Here is a 24487-nt window from a genome sequence, read left to right on the forward strand (position 1 = left end):
TACAGCATAAAAAGGCGGACTCAAAGTGTGCGGATAAAAACTCGTGAGTTTTCTGTAAGTGCTACCAGTTATGAAACTACGTTATTTAATTCCTATTTGCCTTTTTCCTTTTTCTTTTTTTCTATGACAACGTTATTGCAATTAGGTGTATATGCAAAATATATACAAATGAATTGATAGACTGTCAATATATACAAACAAGAGGTCAGGAATTAAAGGGTTAATAAAATCACTTTTATGCACTTTTATGCACTTTTCACTGGGCATAAACTAAGAGCGTAAGACAAACGAACACGCTCGTTCTCCGTATGTTGTCCTCACGTGACGTAAGCAAACGATTTTGTTTTTCCAGAATAAACAAACTTTGTAAGGCCAAGTAAAAGAAAAAAATGTTTCTCGTCCCGATTTCTATAAAAAAGAGAGCGGGTTATTTCCTCCATTGTCAAATTCTCCAGAAGCGAACTTCAGTTGCAAAATAAATCCTGATCTCTCCAGTACGGACCTAGCTAGCGTGCCGAGGCTTTAAAAGTTTGGCCTGATTTCGTATTTAAACGCAGACAAAAGCCATGTCTAACAAAAACAAATTTGTACTTAATTGAGGAGTAACGCCTTTTGGTTTTTTCGTTCCAACTTTCTTAATAACAAATACTAAAAAAAGAGAAGCGGCCCCAAAACAATGAAGCGGGCGGGGACGAGAAATATATATATATTTTCTTTGGCTAAACAAGATAGTTTGGGGAGATTACAATATCCTCGGTGAGCTTTTTTTAACCCCTAGTGGCTCATAGTTCGGGGATTCTGTTGTAGAAGTTGCCAGGAGTATTGCAACTCTTCCCAGGTGGAATTCTTGTCCCTCCCAAGTAACTCACAAGCATTAGCCCCAACAATTCGGTGCCCATTTTTACTCCCGTGTGGAGAGAGGCAAGTGGTCAACAACATAACACAATGATCCCTGTCAGGGCTTTAACCCGGACTGCTCAATCCAGAGTTCAATGCAACACGCTAACCACTATGCCACCGTGACTCCCTTTTTACTTGGATATCTTGAAATAACTATTTAACAGCGTGAATACTGAAGCATGAAAGTCTGAGTAGCAATAAACAGATCAAACAATCCACAATCATTGACAAAACCTTGGCGCAGTTGCTGTTTTGGCTAACTTGGAACATGAAAAAGTTAAGTAATTTCCCCTCTCCCCCTTTACAATGTTGCGTAGCATGCAAAAAAATAATGCTTTCAATTGCTGGTTACTTTTGCTTACAAACTGAAACACACTGCACGGGGCGTTTAGGCATATTGTACTATCCAACATTGAAACGGGGGGCTGGGGGTGGGTTGGCCAACGACTTTTGTCAATGATTGTAGCTCTGAAAATCTAGTTTAATTATTGAGAACTCTTGTAGTTGATGAGAACTTCAATTTGCCACTTCGTTATACTTAACAATTATTCCACAAGCGCGCGTTGGATATGAGATGGTAGATAACCAACTCGGCGCTACGCGCCTCGTTGGCTATAACGATCTAATATCCAACAAACGCGAGTGGAATAATTGTTTTATTAAAGACGCCGTAAGAATTGCAATATTTGGGCTCCCCAGATGTTTTCGTTGACGCGTATCGGCTACCACTTCTGTATAGTCAGTGGTATATGAGCTCATTTACCATTGTCTGTCAACCAATCAAAACTCAGGAATTGCAATATACCATTGCTAGTTTTTAATTACAGCATGCAATTTACTTCTGTACGAAGTCACATTGAATATTACAAACATTAAGAAGATCTTCAAGTCAGGTTAATACTGTTCCCTTCCCAAACAAAAAGGGAGAAGAAGTTAGTCTTTGATAGCAAAGAAGTTCAACCGAAATTCGGAAAACCTAGCTTCTACGAGTCATAGAGCGGTTTTCACTTAAGTATCAAAAGTAATTCGCGTTTGCTTTGTATTACTACGCTTAGTGATTGGTTTAAAAAAATCGTGCCCCTTTTTTTATCCAATCAAAAGTAAAACCAAAACCAATCGTGACTCACTCACGAACGTTTTTCCGCGCTTCGTGCCGGAATTTTGATTCGTTCAATGGCTTGTCTGTGTCTTTCTTGATTGACCAGAAAAATCGCTCTATACAATAATATATTAGTAATTAACTCGACGCATGCATGGCGTCCTTACATTATTTTTATCTCGGTTAGTCGATCAGCTGGCATATCGATCTGAAAGCAGCGAATGTAAATAAATTCGACAAACACTGTTCTGTTTCACATGAGCTCAAGAGAGGCAAGCTTGACTTGCTTACCGATCACATTCACGAACGTTTACTTATATCTTTATATAATACATTAAACCTTTTCAGAAGAACTACAATAAAGTTAATATACAATAAAACTCAAAAATCTCTGAGTAGAGATTTGTTAGTGCGCGAACCCCGCGAACACTGTATCGAGCTCCTCAAAGACATTGAAACCTGCTGTCGGTGAGGTCTCCATAGCAACAATCACGTCCGCCAGGTCTTGTCAAACTCTTCAAACTATTGCTGCCGAATTAATTAACTTAACACTTCCGGCCTGAAAGGTTTATGCATCTTAAGTTAGTACAGCATTCTCTTTTTTTGCCGAATATTCAACCCCTTCAGTCGATTCATTATTGCTGAAGACACTTCTTAGTTCTCTGTCCTTCACTCCCATCGGATTTTCGCGTGCCTCAGAATTCGAAAGAACAATCTCGTCGCATATTGCGATCTGCTTTTCCTCTTCCTCCTTCCCTTCACATCGATATCTCAGCTTAGAATTCAAATCCACCTTGGTTTCTTCAAAAACTTCGGGCAAAGCAAAGTCGAAAAACTTACGGAAGAAGAAAATGGACAGACTTCCCCTGTAGCCAACATCCAGAGCTAAGAGAACGCTGTCGAGTTCCCGGTACTCACTTTAGCGAGTAATATGTCGTGCAACCAAAAAGGAGTCGTATAAGAATAAAGCGAGCATTCGAAGGCCATATGTGAATAAAATCGCTCGGTACAGATAAACCAACTTGTCGGCGCGTTCGCTGGGAAAATGGTGAGCGAACCATGCTTTTACGTTGTGAAACTGGACATAGGTAAGCGCGCAGGCCAGAATTGTTGTCGAAGCGAACTCAAAGCTCAACGAAACACCCAGGACAATAAGAACAGGGTAGTTCTGGTTGATACCCGGAATTATGTCGATGAGAATGTTCGTGAAAATGCGCGCAATCCACAGCGTTGTCCACATCCAAAAATCCCCCTGCCTTGGAAGAGCTTTGAGGAAATTCTGGAAGTTGAACTGTTTCCATCGATAGATGAGAAAGATCAGAAATGACGAAACAACAGTCTCTACGAAAGTGCTGGTAGTGTTTAGACCGTCAACTGCTTTCTGGGAGAGTGTTATGTGGCCGTCGCATCTTTCCACACGGCTCTCGGCATTCACAATGCAGATAACACTGGTAATGAAAAATACAACGGTGAAAAACACCCTTAGGAGCGAGAAGGCAACAGCACAGATAACTGCGGTGGCCAGGTGCTGGTTCTTTCGCATCGCTTTCTTTTCTGATTCGTCCAGAGAATCAGTAAATAAGCTCTCGAAGTCGTTTCGCCAGATTTTACAGACGAAAATGGTTTAAATTGGCAGTGACGACGCTAGAAAAGATAACAGAACGAAAGTGAAAGAGTCTTGGGTATGTTTCAGCATTAATTAGCTACTGGCAATTCTGCAAATTGATTGGTTGAGGTACTTGACTGTATTCTTTCCGCCGTGTTCGTGTTTAATTACTGTCGAGATTTGCATATGCTTCCGGGAATGAAAACTTTCATACAAGGAATAGCCCTTTGAAATTCTTTGAAATCGAAAAATTGTCAACGGAAAATATTCTGGATAGTACGTAATTACCGGAAGGTTCACGCTGAGCCTAGTTTAGCTTACTTTCGAAAGTAAGCTAAATAAAAAGGGTAAAAATTCTGCAAATGCCAGTATGTGTAAATGGTTATCGAGTACTAACTTAGGGCTTCTTTACATGACAGCTAAGATGAGTTTCGTCCCGGGATGAAAAAATTTTCATTTACATGAGCGTGTTCATTCCAGGATGCTGGGACGTAAGTCGTCTTGCCCGAGTTGAATTCATCTCGCCCGTGCTTACATTGCATTTCATTTAATCCCGGAAAGACTGTTTACAATACATGGCGTTTTCCGTCATGTTTCATCCCGGTGCTTAGGACAGGGATGAAATCGTCCCGGGATGAGTTCATCCAGGACGAAATAACTCATCCCGGGACGAAATCATGTAGACAGCGACAAGAAAATGTCCAGAAACCGAGATGAATTCATCCCGGGACGAAAACTCTCATGTAGGGCCTCTTCACATGAGCCCGGTTTACGAGCTGTCTCAGTTACCAGGACGGATTTTGACCTCTGTTCATATGGAAAATTTTAGCCCGGTTGACGGGGATAAAATTCAAGAAACGAAGGCAAAATGGCGACACATAAAGTTGCATCTTTCGCGACTATCGTAGCTTTATCGACCCATGTAACTTTCTTAATACAGCTAATTCGCATATTTCTGAAGTGGAAATAGATACAAGGCAAAATTAAACCATTTGGACCGCCCAATTACGAAAGGGAAGCTATTTTCTCAAAAAAAGTTGCGTCGCGGCGACCGGGCTGGAGCGTTCATATGGGAAAATATTCTTCCCGGTTGTCGAGATCTCGGTTGCAGAAACCGAGATATCGGTAAACGGGCTGGCCCACCTTCTCATATGAACACATCAAAAATTTTACAAGAAAATAGGAGTGAGCCGAGATCTCGGTAACTGGGCCAGCCCGGTCAACCGGGATCATATGAAGAGGCCCGTAAAGAGGCCCTTATTATTCATTATTTATTATTAGTGTCTACAATCTCGGTAAGGTAATGTGTTGTGATAGTAAGAATAGTCTTGAAGCGGTACATCTCAATTTCGTTAGAATAGTGCCTTATTTTTGTTGAATAAATCGAATAACATGTCTCACTTATTATTTTCTCAGATACAAGTAATATCAAAGGAAGCATGACGTTTATTTTTCCCGCAAACGGTAAAAACCTTCTGGCGTTAAGCGTTTGTGCGCGGAAATGAGAAGTTTTGCGGCGTTTGTCGTGTTTGTGAGATTTCTTCCCTATTTTTATGAGGGAATACTTTTAGAATTTAATAAAAAGGTAACAAAGTGATATTCAAGCTCGCGTTTACCGTTTGTCGTATAACGTGATGCTTAATTCGGCTATCGCCATTTCCGGGAGTGAGTCATTGAAGAACATTTTACTGTTAACACAACCGCACAATCCCTGGCGCGCAATGATGTCAATAATGTCACTCTCTTCCCCATTATTTGTTCTGCATTCTTCGACATCCATGTGCAGTTCAACACTAAGCTGTTCCATCTGCATTGCGCTTGAGAGAACACAGTTTCTATTCTCTTCGTTCTTTTTTCGCAAAGACCTCGTACATAGATCCAAAATTGATGTTACTTCCGGGTAGCCGTTATTTTCGGTTTTCGGAACTCTGCGGTACTAGTAGCAAATGTGCTTATAAGTTCATACATTCTTTGTAAAATTTTGAGTTTTTTTAGCCTGCGTCACACAAGAGCTATTTTTACTGTATTTGAGTAGCGGTGTAAACATTCTAACCAACAGCCATTCGTAAGAAACACTCTAACCAATGGATAACTCACGAAAAAAAAATGTCTGATTCAATAAGTATTTCAACAACTAAACTAGCTGAATGAGCAACAATTTCTTTATGGCGTCACGGATAAGCACGCCGAAACTTTCACAGCAGAATAGTTACCAGTTTAACCGTTATAGCGGAACCAAAATTGAAACGAAAGCTGAACAAAACGAACGGCTACGAGGGGCGTAGCCAGCTTTCTGAAGGGTTGTTGGCCTGGCCGCTTCTAGAGAGAGGGAGAGGGAGGGTTCGGAGTTATGCTCCAGATAAAGGCCTTAAAAGTGCAATTCGGCAGCATCTAAATTTTTGGCATTTCATCGCCGAGAATGGGCCGGCAATTTTCACACTTGTCTTAAACAAAACATCACTATCACTATACAGTTCTCGTGTTCGAGTATAAAGTGTCAATTTTACAATATATCATTCCCGACGTTTCAGCTTTCCCCTTCATCAGTGGAAGTCAGGGTGCTGTTTAGTTGAAAAACTTGCTAGATTAAAGATTTAAAGTTCCAATGCAAGCCGCGCGTGCGATGAGCGCGCGACGACTTACATTCGCGGATGACTTGTTACCAGTTTGTAGAAGAGTCGCATTTCCTGACGTTTTCGTTGTTTGTTCCCATCGCAGAACATGATGCCACGTACTTGGGCATCTTGAAAAGTGGGGCCATTTGAATTGAAATGCTCTGCGCCAGAAAACCCTGGCAGGTTCGCGATGCTGTCGAGGTAATCAACGAAGCGCTGCAGTAGTGTGTGGCCACTTTTCGGCGTTGTAGGTCGCAGAACAACGGCGGCAAGAGATGCCATACACTATGCCGGCTGTTTTGCAGGTAAAAGCAACCTTGACAACGAGAAATCATTTGGGATCCTGCAGGGAGGGGTTAAGAGAATGTGATCACAGGTGCGACAGCGAGCATGAGTGCGTGGAAAAGTTCCCACGTGAAGACCAGACTGGCCACTGTCGGTGGTGTAAACAAAGACCTCTCGCTATCACAAAAACCCGAAATGTCTGTAACGATAAATTGTTAAATTGGCACTTTATACTCGAACACGAGATCTTTATTTTACCTTTTATGCTTTAAAGTACAAGTGTCAAACAGTAAAGGATTTCACCTATCATTTGGCCACTTAAGAAGTGTCCTGAGTTTCTACTTGCTAAAGACTTGATCAATCGAAAAAGGGTAGTTGCGATATTTATAATGCATATTGCTTTATGTTTCATCTTGGAAGTGCTTTAGCCTCAATTACTCTCTTGATAGCACATTTTAACACTTGCCTCGTCTAAATTTTTACCCAAATTAAAAACAAAATATGTTTTTTGGGAAAATTATTTTCCCGTGAACAAGATTGATTTTTCTCAAGAAATACCTCATGAAAGATGTCTCTGAAAGAGATTCATAGCTTCTAGATTTCAAAATTGTTTTGCCGGGAAGGCATATGCCGCCAGAACCCACTTGCAAGATCTTGCCTCGTCTATGGAAAAGGTCTGGTAACGGCCCTGGTGTTGTTCACAGCGGTGAAAAACACCAAAATGATCGGCGTGTCCTTTGAGACTTCTTTATATACGCGATTTAAAGTCATTGCAGCTCTATACATTACATGTGGTTTGTTCAATCAGAAAAATTTCGATAAGACTTTTGTGCATTAAAAAAGTGAGAAAAGTCCATTTTACAGGATCTTCTCTTCATTTATTCTTCATCCGCAGTTCAAATATATGATTTCATATATTCATTATTTCAAAACAGACTAAAGTATGTTTTTCAATAATAAAAATTAATTTTTATTTTCTAAAAACAATGGAAACTAATTTTTAACTTCTGTTAACCGTAATGGAAATAAATTAACCGTTAGCCGTAAAAAAGCCAAAATTTTAACCGTTAACTGTTAAAGCCACCACCCCATTGAGACCCTCTTCAAGTTATTGAAATTAATCAAGCGGTCAAAAGCCCATTCTGGATTAGAATTATGGATTAAAGATTCACGGATTATGAGTTTTAAAAGGCGTAGACTTTGGAACCATACTTAAATGGAATTGACTTGTAAAAATGCAGAACTGACGCAGTCCACGTTTTAGCCCTCGCTAAAATCCGCCTGAGTCATGCCAAAAACATATTTACGCCAGCGAACTAATTCCTCTCGTCATTCTGTCTATATTAAGGATATTAAAGGAACATTTTGGTATAGGTTGAAATGAAATACAATAGAACAACTTCAAAACGCTCTAAAATGCTGCACGACGCACGACGCATGACGCACGACGCACGACGCCTTTTAGACAATCTTGACTTTTTAGTGCATGGAATGTTGCTAATTAAGGCCAGGCTAAACTAAGAGACATTGTTATAGAAACATCCATTGTTGCGGAGGCAAATATTTCACAGTTTAGCCGCGCGGGAAGCATTTGTTACGGAAACAAATTTTGCTTCTCGGAACAAGAAAGTGTTTTTGCCTCAGATCAAAGACACTTTTGCTTCCGGACACAATCTTTGCTTCCGAAACATATGTTGCGCAGTTAAGCCACCATGGAAGCAATGTTTAAATGTTGACCAGTTTATGTTCATGCGTGACACTTTGTTCCCTGAACATTCCCGCTAATTTAGCCACCGACAAAACATGATAAGGATTAAGGAACAATGTTTCTGCAACAATTATCCTAGTTTAGCCAGGCCCTTAATATCCAGTCGGACTCAATTCGAGGCAAACTATTTGTGTGACATTGCATAATTAAATATATTTATTATGTTAATCTTTAGCGAACTATTTCTGATTCTACTCATTTCGTACTAGAATATGGTGTCATGACGACTGGGAAACGTCGTTAGATTTTATCGTTGATTTTTACCTGCTAATGTAATGTATCACGGTCAATCTATTTATTTTTATTTGTATATGCTGTATTTCGATTCATATTTACTTTTTATTCTTGCACTGACATGATTTATAATTTTAAATTATGATAATTTTATTTTACTTTGGCTGATTTTCGCCAGAATTTGTATTCACTCCACCGATAACGTTTAGTTCTTTATAATATCTCATACCTTTGTTATCGATAGCGATTATATGCTTGGCTGAGTTGTCGAAATTGACGTTCTCCCGCGTCATATAAGACATATAATAACAAAAGAACCGATGCTCTTTTTCGTGGAAAAGGAGGAAAAGGTTTGTGACAACAAAAAGCTATTGTCTGAATTCACCACACTTTGTAACCAACAGTGAAAACGTCAGACGGAACAACCCTCCTATTGGTGGAATGTCCTTTTCTCAATAACACTCTGGTTGCGAGAAGATATGATTTGATCTGTCATTTTAGCAATTTAAACTGACTATTCAGGCTTGTAAAAGCAGCAATTTCTTGTATGGCTTCAGATTCTCCTATAATACAATTGTTGATTAAATACTCGTGATCTTTCCACGTGGTTAATCGAGTGTGTTACACTTTTTAATTATTCGGCGGGACAATCTATTCTGACACGTTCCGGTAGTTTCGCTGCTCGAAAAGTTTACAGCAGAAGCTCTTTTAACCACTATAGAATTGATCTTCTCTTCCTGTGAGCTTCTATGGGTCGAAGAGCAACGCTGTCCGTTCTCTTTCTAATATTAACTGCGGTAAACCTGACGAGCGTTGAAGATGTGTATGAACGCCATGAGGGTAGATGCGACTGGGTTTGCGAGATTGCCGACTTGAATTTTGGCGAAGAACTGAAGAACTTGAAAGGACAAGGAACAATAGTTAAAGCCGAAGTCCAGTACCGCCGACACCGAGTCACAAAGCCAAAAGTCAACAACTCAACTGATATATTTACTGAAGTTTGGATGACACTTTGGACTGACGACGCTAAGCCTGGTTTACAGTCACATGGCTCCGTGCAGCTCGTCAACAAAACCTTGATGCAAATATCATTGTCTGGCCAGTTTATATCTTGGAGATACAGAAAATTGACAATTTTTTGTATTAAACCTTCAACCAACTTGCTTCAGAACTACTCCAGGGGACTGGACGAATCAGCCTGCGCAGGGCATCAGCGCCCGATACTCTCTTTACATGCAAGAGACTCCTCGAACTACAGGAACCTGATTTCTTTCTTTGGCTACATCTGGACGGATAAAACTTCGCGGTTTTTCGTTGGTTTTGTCATCAAGCCAAGGAATGAAAACGATTCTTATGACTTTGCGTTCTATCTAGTTTGCATAGTTTTTATCTACTTTAATCCAGCCATGTTGGCGCTGTTTTGCACAACTGACATCACAGTTCAGGCTCATAAGGGATTAACAGAGAAGGATAGATGTCAGCCGAAAACAAAATCATCTCAAATCGAGGTCCCATTATTTGAGGGCGACGAAACGACGAAAGACGACAACGAGAACATAGACGATGAGAAAGACAAGCAACTTATTGGTACGAATCGAGAGGAAGACAGGATCACCGTTCGCCTTATTAATGTGAGAGGACTCAAACCAAAGGGATTTCGAAGTTTAATTGCTGATAATGTCTTTCCCAATACTGGTAATCGCAGTGAACTCCGTAATACGGTAAAACTTGTTATTTTAGTATTCTTTCCATTATCTTTACCTTTTTTAGCTGACTTATTTTTCCTGACAATGCCTAGAGTATTTTCGAAGATTGCTCCTCACCTTCCATCACGTTTCTTGACTTTGTCTGTGCTTTACTTTGGTTATGATAATAGCCCATACATGTTCGCGATGCTTCTCTCTTTTTATTTCATTCGGTGTTTGGGTTTATGCTTCACTCCAGCTACATCAATTTGGGCGCCTAGTTTTGTATGTAGAAAGCATCTGAAATGTGCAATTTACAACAATTATTGCGTTAAAAATGTCTTTATGTGGTTCAGTCCGGGAAGTACGTTTCCAGCCTGTGATGAATGTAAAGCACCTGCAGATTGTCCTAAACGTTGTGAAGTCCCAGAAAACATAAAACACAATCTGCAAGTTCAAACACAAATTGTTGCGAAGCACTGGAACTATGTTTATGAGCAATTGTTATTGAAATACCGGATGCAGCTAAAGGTGGAGAAAAAAGTGTTATTGCGAGTCGTTAAAGGCATCTTTTTTATTCCGATTTTGATTATTGTTGTGGGGGTGTTTTTGTTCTTAGTTTTTATAGATTTCGTGTTTTCATCTCCCATTGTTTCTTTGTGTTATGGAAGAATGTGGGTAACGGGTGAATGGCTTGAACATAAGCACCAATGCCATTTTAGAATTATTCGATTTGTATCCCATTTCTTCGAGTTTTTGCTCATTTGTTGTTCTGTTGCTTGGGTGACATATTTATCATGTTGTACCTCTTTAGTGATGGGAATCGTTATCGGAGGTTTTCGAAAATCTTTCGTTTCTAATTCTGTTGAAACTGTGAAGTATCTGATAATTGTTATAGCTTTCTTGCATTGTTTTTGGAGCTGTTATAAATATTCTATTAGCAAGTATGAAGATCTTACCTCGGAATTATTTAAGTCTTACAAAGAGTCATACAAAAAGCATAAGGAAAATGACAAACTTGTTAATTACCAACAGGGAGACAAATTTACAATCCCCAAGGAACTCTTTGACAAAGCATGTGAAGAATATAGGCCTTTCAAGGTTATAGAAATTACATATAAGATAATACTTTTATCAATATTCTGGATAATTTTCTTTGCCATTTTCAACGAAATACAAATGGCTACAGTCGGTCTCACTAACTATGTTCTGTCGGCTTTATGTAGCGTTATTAGCTGGGCTCATCCTTGGATTATTGCCAATATCTGGAGCAAGAAAAAGATTGAAGATGTAGTTTTAGAAGAAGTTGTCACTAATGTTGTAGAGAAGTACATAACTGATGAGCCTCATAAAATGTTTAAAATCAAATCATACTAGATTTAAGAAACACAATATAAGTAAGAAGGAAAAAGTGAGTAAGTGTAAGTAAGTAAGTAAGTAAGTAAGTAAGTAAGTAAGTAAGTGAGTGAGTGAGTGAGTGAGTGAGTGAGTGAGTGAGTGAGTGAGTGAGTGAGTGAGTGAGTGAGTGAGTGAGTGAGTAAACAGTAAACAGTAAACAGTAAATCTTTATTGTGCCTTACACTCCAAAGGGAGGTATTGGTCTAGTTACAATAAAGGTGTTATAACAACTATGCTAACAAATTACTTAATAACAAACACTTGAATTACAATGCAGACGTTTATGATAATAATTGAACTATTGATTATACAACTATTTATTGATATAACTTTCAATTTAAAATTTCTTTTCTTTTTTGAAACATGAGAAAGATATATTTAGCTATGATTCTATGTGAGTGAGTGAGCGAGTGAGTGTGTGAGTAAAGTAGTTGATAAGTAGGTAGGTAAAGTGAATAATCGTTGTAGTAGTCATGGAAGAGATTTTAAAAACAAATATTACAAAATAAAAATATTTCTCTTCAATACATTTGGTATTTCTTTTATACGTCTACAATAAAATCGAAAACTGTATATAGACACTCCTTTAACTCGCCATGCCAGTGTAAAAATATTACTGGCATTTATTTCAAAAGGAAAGTGGAAGTATATCAGGCTACCAACCGCCTTTCCTCTCTTTAACGTTGATGTCGCAAAAGAATTAGTTTACATCAGCACCAAAAAAACATTAATTAGTCGTTAGAAGTTCTAAAAGCTGCTTTACTGTTTTATTTGTGAGAGAACTGGCAAACCAATTTTACCCCGGTCTTTAAAAACAGAGAAGTCCGTTAAATCGTTTAAGGCTAAATTATGGAATACTATTTTTAACTCTCAGAAAACTAATGGAATTTTTTTACTTTTTTTTTCTTTTCTTTAATTTACTCTTATTATTCGTAGTATGTTTGTAATTGTTAGTCCAGTTTTATTATTTGTAACCAATTTTACTAGTACCTTTATTAAGTGTTTTATTGTAAATAATATCGTATTTTAGCATTTTATTGTACATAATATATTTTTAGCATTCTAATTATTTTAAGCTGAGGGCCCCAAGTTTATCAGTAACTCAAGTAACTGTCACGGGTCACCCTCATTAAATAAAGCCTTTCACTTTACTTCACTTCAATTAATCTATTTGCAGTTTATTCTCACGCGTTTCTGTCGGAAATCAGTGTCAAAATCAGTAAGATACTGGCCGCGGCCGCACTTAGAGAGTTGACTGGGTTAATTTTTTAGAAACCCGGTTAAAAATTTCCACAAACTTTTAAAACTCGGTTAAAGAATGGTTACCCTTACTAACTCGGTTAAATATTTTTAGCGGCCGCATTACGGCCGGCTTTCATGATAATTCTATTAGTTTCTCATTTCTTCTCCTGCTAAAAGATTTATTTCAATGCATTCTCTAATTCTCGGCTTACACCGTTCTATTTCTTCCAAATGCGTTCTACACAAATTTCAAGCCCAGTTGTTTCTAATATGTTGATCTTCAGCAGTCGTTCTAAGGCTCATCGCCATATCGCAATCGCCTTAAAGACTGCTTCAAGTGCACGTTTTTTCCAAGGAATCGGCGAAGAGACGGAAGAGATCGACGTCAGAAACCATGAGAGCCCTGTCTGAGCCAAATAATCCTCATTTCTCTGGTGGTTCTAGAGTTTCCTAATAGCAAGGGAAATTATAGAATTAAGCCACGAATTGTGTCCGAACGCCATGTTTGCGTGTGATGGAAAAGAATATCTTCTCTTACATGGAGAGGATTGATACATTTGGCAAATAAAGCAATAGTTCAATCTGATAAGAAACCACTAACCTGGTTAAAACGACCCAGAAAGGTAGTTTAGAATAAACCTAACCCAGTTAAAAAATCTATTGTTCTTTGATTAATTTCCATGGGAACCGCTAACCTGGTCAAGAGTCGGTTAACTCTCCAAATACGCGGCCGCACTAGACATTTTTTTAACCCGGTTAATTTTAATTGATTAATTGGAAATAACTCGGTTAACTCGCTAAGTGCGGCCGCGGCCAATTAATTGGTGACTACAGAGTTCAGTGGAATATGCCCTTTCAATGCTAATAAGTGCGATGACACGTAATAATTTACTGACACGTTGTTGCCCCATCAGGTGCTGCGGAGGAAAGTTTTCAATCTGCGCAACGCACTGAATGATCGCTCTGCAGAACACGATGTAGCAGGTATCACTGCAAGTATATGTACCACTAGGAAACCCTGGGAACATATCAAATAAATCATTCTCGTCCATTGTTTCCAGCGTTTCTGAAACAGACATGCAGCATAAGCCGCGCACATGACGAAAATTCGCGTACATTTTCTGCTCGGCTTCCAGAATATCGCCGTCGATTTTGTAAAATTTAGCAACGCGGAGAAGTTTTCTTTATCAGGTGTTTAACTGTGACAGATATTTGCAGTACAGTGCCCAACAATAAAAAAAATTCAAAATATGTATATCAACATATGATCCCCTTAACTAATAACCAGAAAATCATCACGTGCTATGCGCTAGGCAACCACTGTCTCGTCTGAATTTAACTGGCTATACCTCGCCGACTTCAGTTTAAAATAGAATCTATCTCTTCGAAAAAAAACATAAAAACTTCTTTAAAAGCCGGCTTTGCCCAAATTTCTCTTGCTGCCCAAAAAAACTGAGATGCCCAAATTTTTTTTTTTTTGGGGGGGGGGGGGGATCTAAAGAAGGCTTTTGACACTGTCGATCACTCCATCTTGCTATCTAAGTTTAAAGCCTATGGTGTTAGAAATGCCTCGTACTAAACTGGTTTAAATCGTACTTGAATTATCGTCCACAAAAATGCTTTGTTAACGGTTTTCTCTCTTGTACAGCCAACCTTTACCTTGTGGCATTCCTCAAGGTACAATCTTAGGTCCTCTTCTCATTTAACTCTATATAAATGATTTGCCTAACTGTCTGTCCAATTCACTGGGGAGCGAAGTACGCATTTAGAAGATAGTATGAATAATTAGTAATAATTTTTCTCTTCCCCATTTATTTATTATGCATTCTTTGACATTCATGTGCTGTTCCATCTTCCATCGCAGGAGCCCATTACTAGGAGCGTGCAACTCCCATACTAAGCCTATGTCACGGCGTTTTCACAGACCAGTTTATTTTTAGACTGCATTTTCCCCGCGAAAAACGTAGTTCCGGTCAACGTGAGTAATATGATCCGTGAAATACGAAGAAAAAAAAATGGCGGACTTATGTGTGTATATCGAGAAAATAAAAGCACGTCTATTCCATCTCTTTTGTCTGTAGTCCACTCCATCTATTCTCGTTTTCCCTAGCCATGTCTTCCCACAATCCTCTGCAAATATTTCACACTTTCAACTTGCAGAGTTGCGGAAAAAATTATATCGATGCGTGAGCCCATAAGTTCTTGGTTTCTGCGATCGCTACTTCACGTGTGTCTTGTTCGTCTTGTTCTTCGAACGATATCTTTTAAAGATTCAGTTTGCTGTGTATTCGTCCTTAAAATGCCGTGATGAAGCGGAGCAATTCAAGTGAAAATAATCAAGACCGTCCAAACAAGGAGCCACGCTTGGACGTTGGCGAGTCCTCTGAATCTGTGCCAACGGCTTCTTTAAAGAGCATTTTGAGACGCAAAATCGAGCAAAAACAGGCCCAACAAAATCAAGATTCTACCTCGAAGTCTCAAGAAAATAGTTGTTTACAGCATTGGGCTACAATCCTGTCCAGCGCTGGCTATTTCTGTGAAGTGCGGCCGATTGTGCAAAGCGACTTGCTGCCGTTTCCGGTGGAATCCGGCAAACTGCCTAATTTTGTCTTGATCGTCGAACAGTCAAGCAACGTGCATTTTTCCGCAGAGATTGGCCCATTTCAGTCTGCTCGATTGATTATTTACGCGGACGGCGAATGGAGGCTTGACAGCCCAATTCTGGAACACCAAAAAGTAACAGACGGGAAATTGAGCTGCCCGGTTGATACCGCGGAACTTGTGAACATAGCACAGAAATGGCTCTCAAAATCGCATGTCGTTTGCCCGGGTTTGGTTGGTCTTGATGGCCATGATTTGCAAAAAGAACTGGGCTATTTACCCAAAAACGTAAGGATGCTAAACAGCAAATCACTGTATGCCAAAAGCTGCAGAATATGGCATGTCCCTGGCGGTAACTATCACAAAGAAGATTCTGGCCGAGTTCAAAAGATGTGTGGAGAATGTCTCGCTTGCGAACGGTACGTGAAATCCGCCCTCGATAATAGAAAGTCTTTGGATGTCGCTAAACGGGAGGAGCGGCGAAATCCCAGTAGTAACTATCCCATCAAATATTTATCGCCCCAAAGCAAGTCCCTTCGGCTCGGCAACAATCGTCAAGTTCGATCGCGAATGGCCAAAAAAATTAAAAAGTTGTACAAACAAACCAGAATGGAATTGCCACAGGAACAGTCGTCAGAACTATGTCAGCTTGTAGAGGCCATTGAAAAATCCAATGAAGGCAGAGAAGAACTGTCTAATATCTTCAAGGAAGGCAACGAGTTCAAGGATGGAAAGGGTGGTAAAGCCGGAAACTTCGTGAAAGATATTTGGGAAAAGGATCGAGAGAGTTTCTTCAAAGATCAAAGGAAGAATGGTAAGTTGAGTGCCATTTGCAATACAGCGATCAAGTATTTTTACATTCTTTTTATTGGCTTCCTTATTTTGTATTTTTTGAAAAAAGTGCAGAAGCCTATGTTTTTTATTACCTAAAAGCAGCGTTCACACACCCCACCTTGACAGGAGCCCATTAGCTTGAGTATTTTAATGTATACCGGTTTGTCAAATTAAAAATAAATTTGCCATGTTATTGCTAAGTATTTTAAAAACTATGGAATTCATATTATAACCCATGGTTATTCAGAAAGGGTTATACAAGTAGTACTTGCTGGACAGCCATGAAATATTATTGGAAATACACATAACAATACTGCCCAATGGTTTCACCTGTGTGGTTTGCAGACACCAGTGTGACAAATAATAAAAATCTCTGAAATCTATGTGGCATGATATTCAGTTGTTGCCAACTCACCCTTTTAATATTCTAAACATAACAGTTACCAGTATTTAATAGCAGTGTGCTTGCTTTTTTACAGCGAATGGAAAGAATGGAAATCGCTGGTCCTCAGTTACTGTTCGTGTTGGTAAGAAACTGCAGTGTTTTCTTTTTGAAGGCCTTTTTATTCCCAAAATTGCTGTGATGAGGAAATATGATGTCCAAAGAAATTTCTATTGAAAAGGAACCTGTCCAGTCCTATAGAGTTGTATTTCAGTACACTGATCTCTGTTTTTGCATAAGGTTTTCACCAAATAAATTTTCCTAGCCAGATACCCTAATAACCAGTTGCAACCAATAATTATTATTGGTTGCATTATTGACAAACATGTAGAAAGTAGATGGATGGTTAGATTACCATCTGTAGACTATGTTGGATCTGTAAAAATCAAACTGTCAAAGTTAATTATTACATTGTGCTTTTTATATAATTTAAAGCTTTTTTAGTGTTCTAAATACATTTTTTGTTTTATCTGTGTGTATAGCTCTGGCTGTCTACAACAGAAGTCCATCTGCATACGAAGCTTTGCGAGGCCTGAAGATTTTGCAGCTGCCACATTCAAAAACGCTTAAGCAGATCATCAAAGATGGCTCTGAGAATGCTGGTATTGATGAGGAGTACCTTCTTGGTCAGCAGCAAATTTATGTCAACTACCAGAAGACAAGAGAGGAGGAAGGACATCCCAGACCATTAGGACTTGGAGTCATGATGTGGGATGAGGTCAAGGTGAGAACAATGTGCATAATTTTATATTGTTAAAAATCCTTATAGTGTGAAGTATTTGAAAAGAAATGTTGTTGGAAAGCCAGCTAGTCTATTTACATTCAGTCATACATATAAAAGGAGGTATTTTATTGTAAATACTGGCGGTGCTTTTAGTAGCAATTATATTGGCGGGGATTTACAAACTGTCATTGGGTTAGATATATATATGCAACATCACTGTTCAGTATTTTAAAATACTTTTTTGAAGTAAACAGCACATTTGCAGGGAAAATGAGTTTGTAACGCATCCCTTAAGAACATTTGAAGGAATTATAACTTTTGGAAGTTAAAGTAGCGTTTGAATGATTTCAAAAATGTTGTCACTAAAATTAAATTTCTATGAATCCAGATTCAGATGAAAGTTGCATGGAACCTAAAAGGAGCTGGCATAACAGGCTTCAGTGCATCTGAGGATGAGCTAAAGGTGCTGCATGATGTGTTTAGCGCAGCAGTGCAGTCTGGTGCACAGAAAGCCTCGTACATAGTGCAGTTCTTATGGCGAGACCTTACATCCAGCTTCGATTTAGTAGGTCCATACTTTCCGCTTGAGGGCACAATGCAGTCCAGTGCTCTGCAAGAGTTCCTTATGCTTACTCTGAAAGCATTGACCAGTTATGGCTTCAAGGTCTCCATTCTTCTGTGTGATGGCGCATCATCAAACCTGACGGTGTTGAAGCTTCTCTCTGGGCACCCAAGAACACAGTTTTCTACCTCGATGGATGCAGAAACTCTAAGGGAACGCTATTTTGTGGATGTATCTTTTACAAATCCAGAAGACCCACTTGGCAACCCGATTTTCCTCATGATATGTCCTAGTCACCAGGTAATATTTTTTCCATTTGTGCCATTGCATTAATTTTTAGTCAGCATTTACTCTGAGTAGAGCAGAAAGTGTAAGTTTAAAGCAGGGTATTCAATTTGCAATCATAAATAATTTGGTCTTGCTCTGACTCAGGGTTTAAATGTGTAGTTCCATAAATTATCCATACCTCACCCATGGAAGGGATTTTTCCTAAGACACCCGCCACTTTGGAAATGTCAAAGGAACTTGATATATTTTCTTACAAAATTTGGCCTTTGAGATCCCCTTCAACCCTAGGAATTTCAACAGCCTTCTGTGGGCAGAGTATGGAAATTTTTTGGAACCACACAGTACATGTTTTTACTGTCAATTTTCAATTTTTCAATCTATTTATTTGAATTAGCTTGTATTTGATAATGTAAATTAAATGTTGAATTAAATTAAATTGAAATCAATACATAAAACTTATGTTGTCATTTTGATTTAACAGCTTAAGAACATGATAGCTGCCCTGTATAGTTCAAGACAACAGGGTACGAAGGAGTTTACAAAAGACGACATCCAGTTTGGATGGAAGGCAGTGGAGACGGTTTTTGCCCAAGAACTGGAGCGGGCCGAAAATGGTTTAAGTAGAAAGGTACCAGGACTAAAGTATGCCTTTGTATACCGGGATAACTGGACCCGCTTGAACGTACGGCCAGCCAAAATAATGCAGGTACATTGCTTTTCTATAATAAACATGAATCCATTTTATGAATGTGCATGGTAACATCACAAGTTAGTGTTACAATTGGACTACCTTCTTTGCGATGAAATTGAATTCATGATAACAAAGGGGATAGTATCTGATCTTAAAAACGGTTTTAAAGATGTTAAAATTGTCTAAAACTAGAAAAGCTAAATATTCATGAAGTGAAACAATTTAACTCTGACAAAGGCAATAGAGAGTTGTTGAAAATTCAGTTTTTGTATCTTTTGAACATCATTTCAACCGTTTTTGTTTTAAGATCAGCTAAAAAAGCCCTTTTTTATCTTGACAAACACTGATTGCCTAATAACAAATTGAAATTAATACTCCTTCTATTTTTTAATGAAATAAATTTCCCTTTTTTGCAGCAAAGGTTTATGATTGCAACAGTGCAAGATCTTGCCAGGGAGGCAAACTCAGATTCAAGTGGGAAAACAGCAGCCTACCTAGATGCTTGCAACTTGCTCTTTGAACAAGGTCTTCTAAGCCGACGGCGGATAAATAATAAAGAAAGTCCAGTTCTGGCCAATATTAGGAAGGGGATGTCTTTCTTTGAAGAATGGTGTGCTAGTCATGAAGACACAGGTAGTTACAGGAGTCCAAAGTAAAATACTGTTAGTAATTGTTTTAAATATTAATATAGTTGAGCCCATATTTTGTGCCTTTTGTCTGCCCCTGCACTATTCTTAGTATAGTACAGTTAAAAACCTTTGCAACCTTATGAACTAGGAATTATTTTTACATTATATTCCTAACAAGAGAAGCTGTGTATGTTCTGAGAAAAGCTTCAGACAATGATGAACATATACGGTATATATGCAAAAATGCATTTTTTGTAGTGGTTCATCTTAACATAGTTTTGTATTTTAAATGATTACAGTATACGCAGACAATTCCAAGAAAGCCAGACAGAAGAAGTTTTTAGCATGGCAGGTATGTTTCATTTTTACAACTTAGGATACCTCAGTTGATCAACACCCCTCCCCACAAAAAAAGGAAAGGAAAGGAAAAATACTAAAATAAACAAAGAAATTTATTTGATTTGCAACTAACTATTTATTACAGGCTAATAATTTTGAATAGTGTTTGCATGTTAACCTAGCAGTAATAAATACTTTTCTTGATTTCAGACGTGGGATCTTCTTCGCCTTGTGGTGAATGGCTTTCTGATGTTTTGTGACTGGTTTTTTGACAATGTTTCTCCTAATGGGAAATATTTTATCAGTCCTCTCCGCATTAATGGAAGTGCGATTGAATCGATTTATAGTATACTCAAGTTTGCTAGTGGAGGGAACTTATCTGCCCTGTCCTATGGCCCTTCCCTTGGAAAACTAATCAACAGAAAGGGAATGCAACAGAATAAAAATTCTGAAAAGGGTTACAGGGATGTAGTTTTAAATATTGGTGGCAGTGCTGCTGCTAATGTTGAAGGCTGCACAAGCAACCTAGTTATCCCCTGCCAGAGATTGTCCAATTGTCACTGTGTGTTTACCTTCCCAACCAACATATCTCAGTCCACTGTGGGGGATAGGTTGGGAAGTAATGCATGCACCCTTATTGCCGTAAAATTTGGGGCTTATTGCTTCCACAATAAGTTAGATATTTCATTACTTTGGAATCAACTACCTGATGTGTGGGTAAATTCATTTGTAAATGCCATTTGTGATGGCAATGAGGTTTATGATGAGCTGTACAGTGATACCGCTGTGTATTTAGATGTTGAAGATGTTGTCAATGCTGTAGGAGATCTATTTAGCATTGATTCAGCTGATCAGTTATTTGGGTTCACAAATGCTAATGAATTTCAGGATTTGATTGACCACATCAATGGAGTCATTCAGTCAACAACCTCTGATCACTATGGTGTAATCATTGCATGTAATTTGACAGTGGGATTTTTCATCAAGAGCAATGGTATTTGTGCTATCATTGATAGCCATTTGCATGTTGACAGCAATGGAGGTGCCATGATCATCATGGCCAATAATCCTAAGAAAGCTATTCTTGAGTATTCAGATTGTGTGATGAGAAATAAGAATGTTCCTCTGGACCTGGGAACTTTAAACTGGGTAAAATATACTTAAGCAGCCCAACTTACATGGAACTTTAGAGGGCACATATTGCTGTACTTCAAAATCGATAGAACAGTCAAGGGAATAAGTGGCAGTTTTGGCAAATCTTCATTTAAGCACTCGAAGAATATGCGAATTATTTCATTGAACCAAAAACTAGCACGAGCACTCAGAGTATTCTGAAAGCAATCGCATATACAAATAGCATCTTCTGAGAGGAAAACCGCAGGTTCAGTCACTTCTCGGAAAAGTGATGTCGCTATCAATTGGCACCTGTTCCCCAGACTGAGAACAAGTTTGTAAATATGAGAGGTTTTTTACAGCCTTTATCCAGTTGTAGGGACTGATTACATTAGCCAGGCGTACATCTTGGCACCTTTGTTTAGTGTCAATAATGTAGTTTCAGTGTAACCAAACTTGGCTGGAAATACAGAATACTGAAAAATATATAATATCACGTTTTTTCTTTGTTATTTTAATGTCCTTAGTCTTTGCACATGACCTGTTTCAAGTAAACATTTGTGAACAATAAACAAGTAAGCTTCAAGGACATTGTTGCAGAGTGCAAGTTTAGGATCCAAGTTTAATTTAAGCAAATAAATCAGATGAAAGACCATAACAAATTATAGCCAGTGTTGCTATTGTTTTATATTTGCTTTTAAAAAATCTTAACTATGAAAATGGTTGTGAAAAAACCTACCTAATTTTTATGTTTTTCACCCTTTCAAGGGTGTCAAAACAAAACAACCAAAGTTCCCTCTTAGAAGTCTTGGGGAGATGGCGAAACAGAAATTACCATACCATAACATTCTGCCTACAAGCAATTAAGAGTAAACAATTAAATTCCAAAAGCTCTTGACAAATCAAATTCATTACAAAACATGGAACAATATTGGCTGAGGGGAGGCTTATTGCATATCTTGTTTTTTTGTATATAGGCAGATGGGTCTTAAGCCAGGAATTTAAAAGCAGGGGGTTATAGGCTGAATTTTATGGTATGTGGTCAATCATAAACATTTACAAAAGCAATTTACTTGCGTTTGGCAGTTAGTGTGTATGATTTGAGTTTTGGTCGCAGCATTTCGTCTGCGTCCACAACTTTGCCATCCTTTCTGAGGTCTCTTTCAACCTTCGCATTCATGAATTCATTGATGCGCGTGTTGGCCAACTTTGAAACCAAGGCTTTAAAAAGTCCATTCACAACTTCGACATTTGAGGCACCCTCTGCCGAGGCAAGAGATGCCACAAGTAATCTAAAATCCACTTCCAGTTCCTCGTTATTTGACACAGAACTCTGACACATTTCAATAAATTTTGTGGGAAATCTTTTCAGATTTGCGTCGCAAGTAAACTCGCGTACATTGTCATCTACAAGCCTTAGAAAAGGAATAAGTTCCGTCCTTGGAAAGACAAGATTTCCTTCGTCTAAATTTCGAAGACTCGGTGAAAGAGATGATTTGTCTTTCATTGTTAGCTCATTTAGCACGTCAAGCTCGAGCTGCATTGTTCCCCTTCTCTCGCTAGAAACCTTTCCGCGGCCTTTCTTTTGTTGTAAAGTTTCTCTGCGAAGCTTAATCATACGGTGTAGTGCCGCTCCACAATATCTGTACAGAGTGTCTTCTGATTCCGGGCACAACTTAGAAGCCCTCGTATCCGAAGTGGTGTTAGCCATCTTTCTTTCTTGAACATGTCCGTGAACACAGGAATAAACCATTTCGTGGACAAGGCTAAGAACAGCGTGTATCACTTCGTTGTCAAACTGTTGTCCCACGAGAAATCTTTCCACGATTGACCGCTCTTGCGATGACTTCCCGGGACGAAAATTGGCCAGCAATTTCATCCATGCCACTGAAAATGCGGCCTTCCTATTTTTATTATCGGGCAAGCTGGCACATTGACTGGCTAGGGTCGAAAATTTCCGACAGAATCCAGCTACCAGTAGCTGAAAATTTGGCTTTTGAGCTTCGCAAAGTACATGCTTTGCGAAGCGTTCCCTCTCTGGAAATGCTTTCACGCGCGGGCAACTCATGAGTTGTAGACGAATTTCAGCTTCTACTTGAGCTGCCTGCTCAGTCGAAAATATCCAAGAGGTAAGTTCCTCCAATTCGTCGTTCTTTAAACTCGTGTCAGGTTTGGTTCGCGTCGCTCGCTTCTTCTTCGTGGCCGCTTTCACTGACGATCGGCGCTGGTTGTTTTTCTTTCTTTTAGAACCGGATGGACGTGAAATCGTCCTTGTTTCAGGTTCATCTTCGGTCGAGTCATCTTCTGAACTGCTGCTTTGAGAAGGACTATCAAAGTCTTCGCTTGACTCTACATTTAAACCATCAGAAGATTCCTCGCTACTCTCCGCCATTTTGATTTCTTTTTGCGACTTCCGGTGACCCGAACACGTGAAGTTGAATATTAAATATGTTACCTGTGATTGGTCGTCGGAGCTTAACGAGTCAGTGGGAGTCTGGAATTCGCGGTAAATTCAAATCTAAAAATAATTTCGTCTGTGAAAACGCCGTGACAGGAATATAGGTCAGTTGCACGCTCCTAGTAATGGGCTCCTGCCATCGTTATTTCTTCGCGAAGACATCGTATGGAGAGCTAAAAATTTGAAACCCTGCGCAGCGTAGGTGCTGAATGTATAAATGAAAAAAATGTAAATACTACGATGTAGTAAAAAAAAAACTATTCCGAAAGTTTAAATCGAATAACATGTCTCACTTATTATTTTCTCAGATACAAGTAATATTAAAGGAGATACTGGCTTTCAAAAAACCGCAACATTACCGTTGAGTTTCGAAAGTAGCAGTCACCGTTACTTTCGGAATAAAAGCCTACTAACCCTCAACTTTCGGGGAGCTGCTATTTCCGGGAAGTTTAATTTTATGGTTAACACAACCGCGCAATTCCTGGCTTGCAGTAATGTCACTTTAATTCTCTCTTCCTCAGTTATTTGTTTTGCATTCTTCGGCAGTAATTGAAAATAGCGTCTTTTGATTGTCAATATTCGTTCGATCTCTTGCTGAAAAAAAGTGGCGCTAGCTATCCTGGCAAAGTTCGCGGCCTTCACAACATTTACAGATCTACGTATTGTACTGAATGTTGGATAGAAAACGAATGGGCGCGCGAGCGGTAAAACAATCACTTTGAACTGCAAATCATAGCTTTGGATGGAAAGAAATGTCCAAGTTTGTTTTACAGTTGATTTTTTGTGTTGCTTTGTCGAAGTGTTGTTTTTGGTTAAACGGAATTCCTCGAACTAGCGCCGCATCGGGACTGCGCGCGGCGCTTATTCGTGGGCGGCGCTTATTCGAGTAAATACGGTGAGCTTCTTGTCAGCTTGACGAACAAAACTATCTACCCACCCTCCCCTAGCCAGGTACATTTCCTCAGTCACATGAC

The 24487-nt window shown here is 39.0% G+C and overlaps 2 protein-coding genes and 1 pseudogene across 2 annotated transcripts; 2 read left to right on the plus strand and 1 right to left on the minus strand.

Annotated features, from left to right (window-relative positions):
- Window positions 1-1073: 1073 nt before the first annotated feature.
- Window positions 1074-3542, minus strand: LOC144650743 (uncharacterized; annotated as a pseudogene).
- A 5631-nt stretch (window positions 3543-9173) lies between these two features.
- On the plus strand, window positions 9174-12575 carry LOC144632003 (uncharacterized). Its single transcript, XM_078490590.1, has one exon. The coding sequence runs from the start codon at window positions 9257-9259 to the stop codon at window positions 11567-11569; it is 2313 nt and encodes a 770-aa protein (XP_078346716.1). The 5' UTR covers window positions 9174-9256; the 3' UTR covers window positions 11570-12575.
- Window positions 12576-14699: 2124 nt separating this feature from the next.
- LOC144631773 (uncharacterized) lies at window positions 14700-21106 on the plus strand. Its single transcript, XM_078490332.1, has 8 exons — window positions 14700-16247; window positions 16747-16794; window positions 17192-17433; window positions 17822-18295; window positions 18765-18989; window positions 19391-19607; window positions 19903-19955; window positions 20153-21106. The coding sequence occupies exons 1-8, from the start codon at window positions 15140-15142 to the stop codon at window positions 21104-21106; spliced, it is 3321 nt and encodes a 1106-aa protein (XP_078346458.1). The 5' UTR covers window positions 14700-15139.
- The last annotated feature ends 3381 nt before the right edge of the window (window positions 21107-24487 follow it).

The sequence above is a fragment of the Oculina patagonica genome, chromosome 1, assembly GCF_052425735.1.
Source record: "Oculina patagonica isolate OP01 chromosome 1, crgOcupat, whole genome shotgun sequence".
In the NCBI taxonomy this organism is placed as follows: Eukaryota; Metazoa; Cnidaria; class Anthozoa; order Scleractinia; family Oculinidae; genus Oculina; species Oculina patagonica.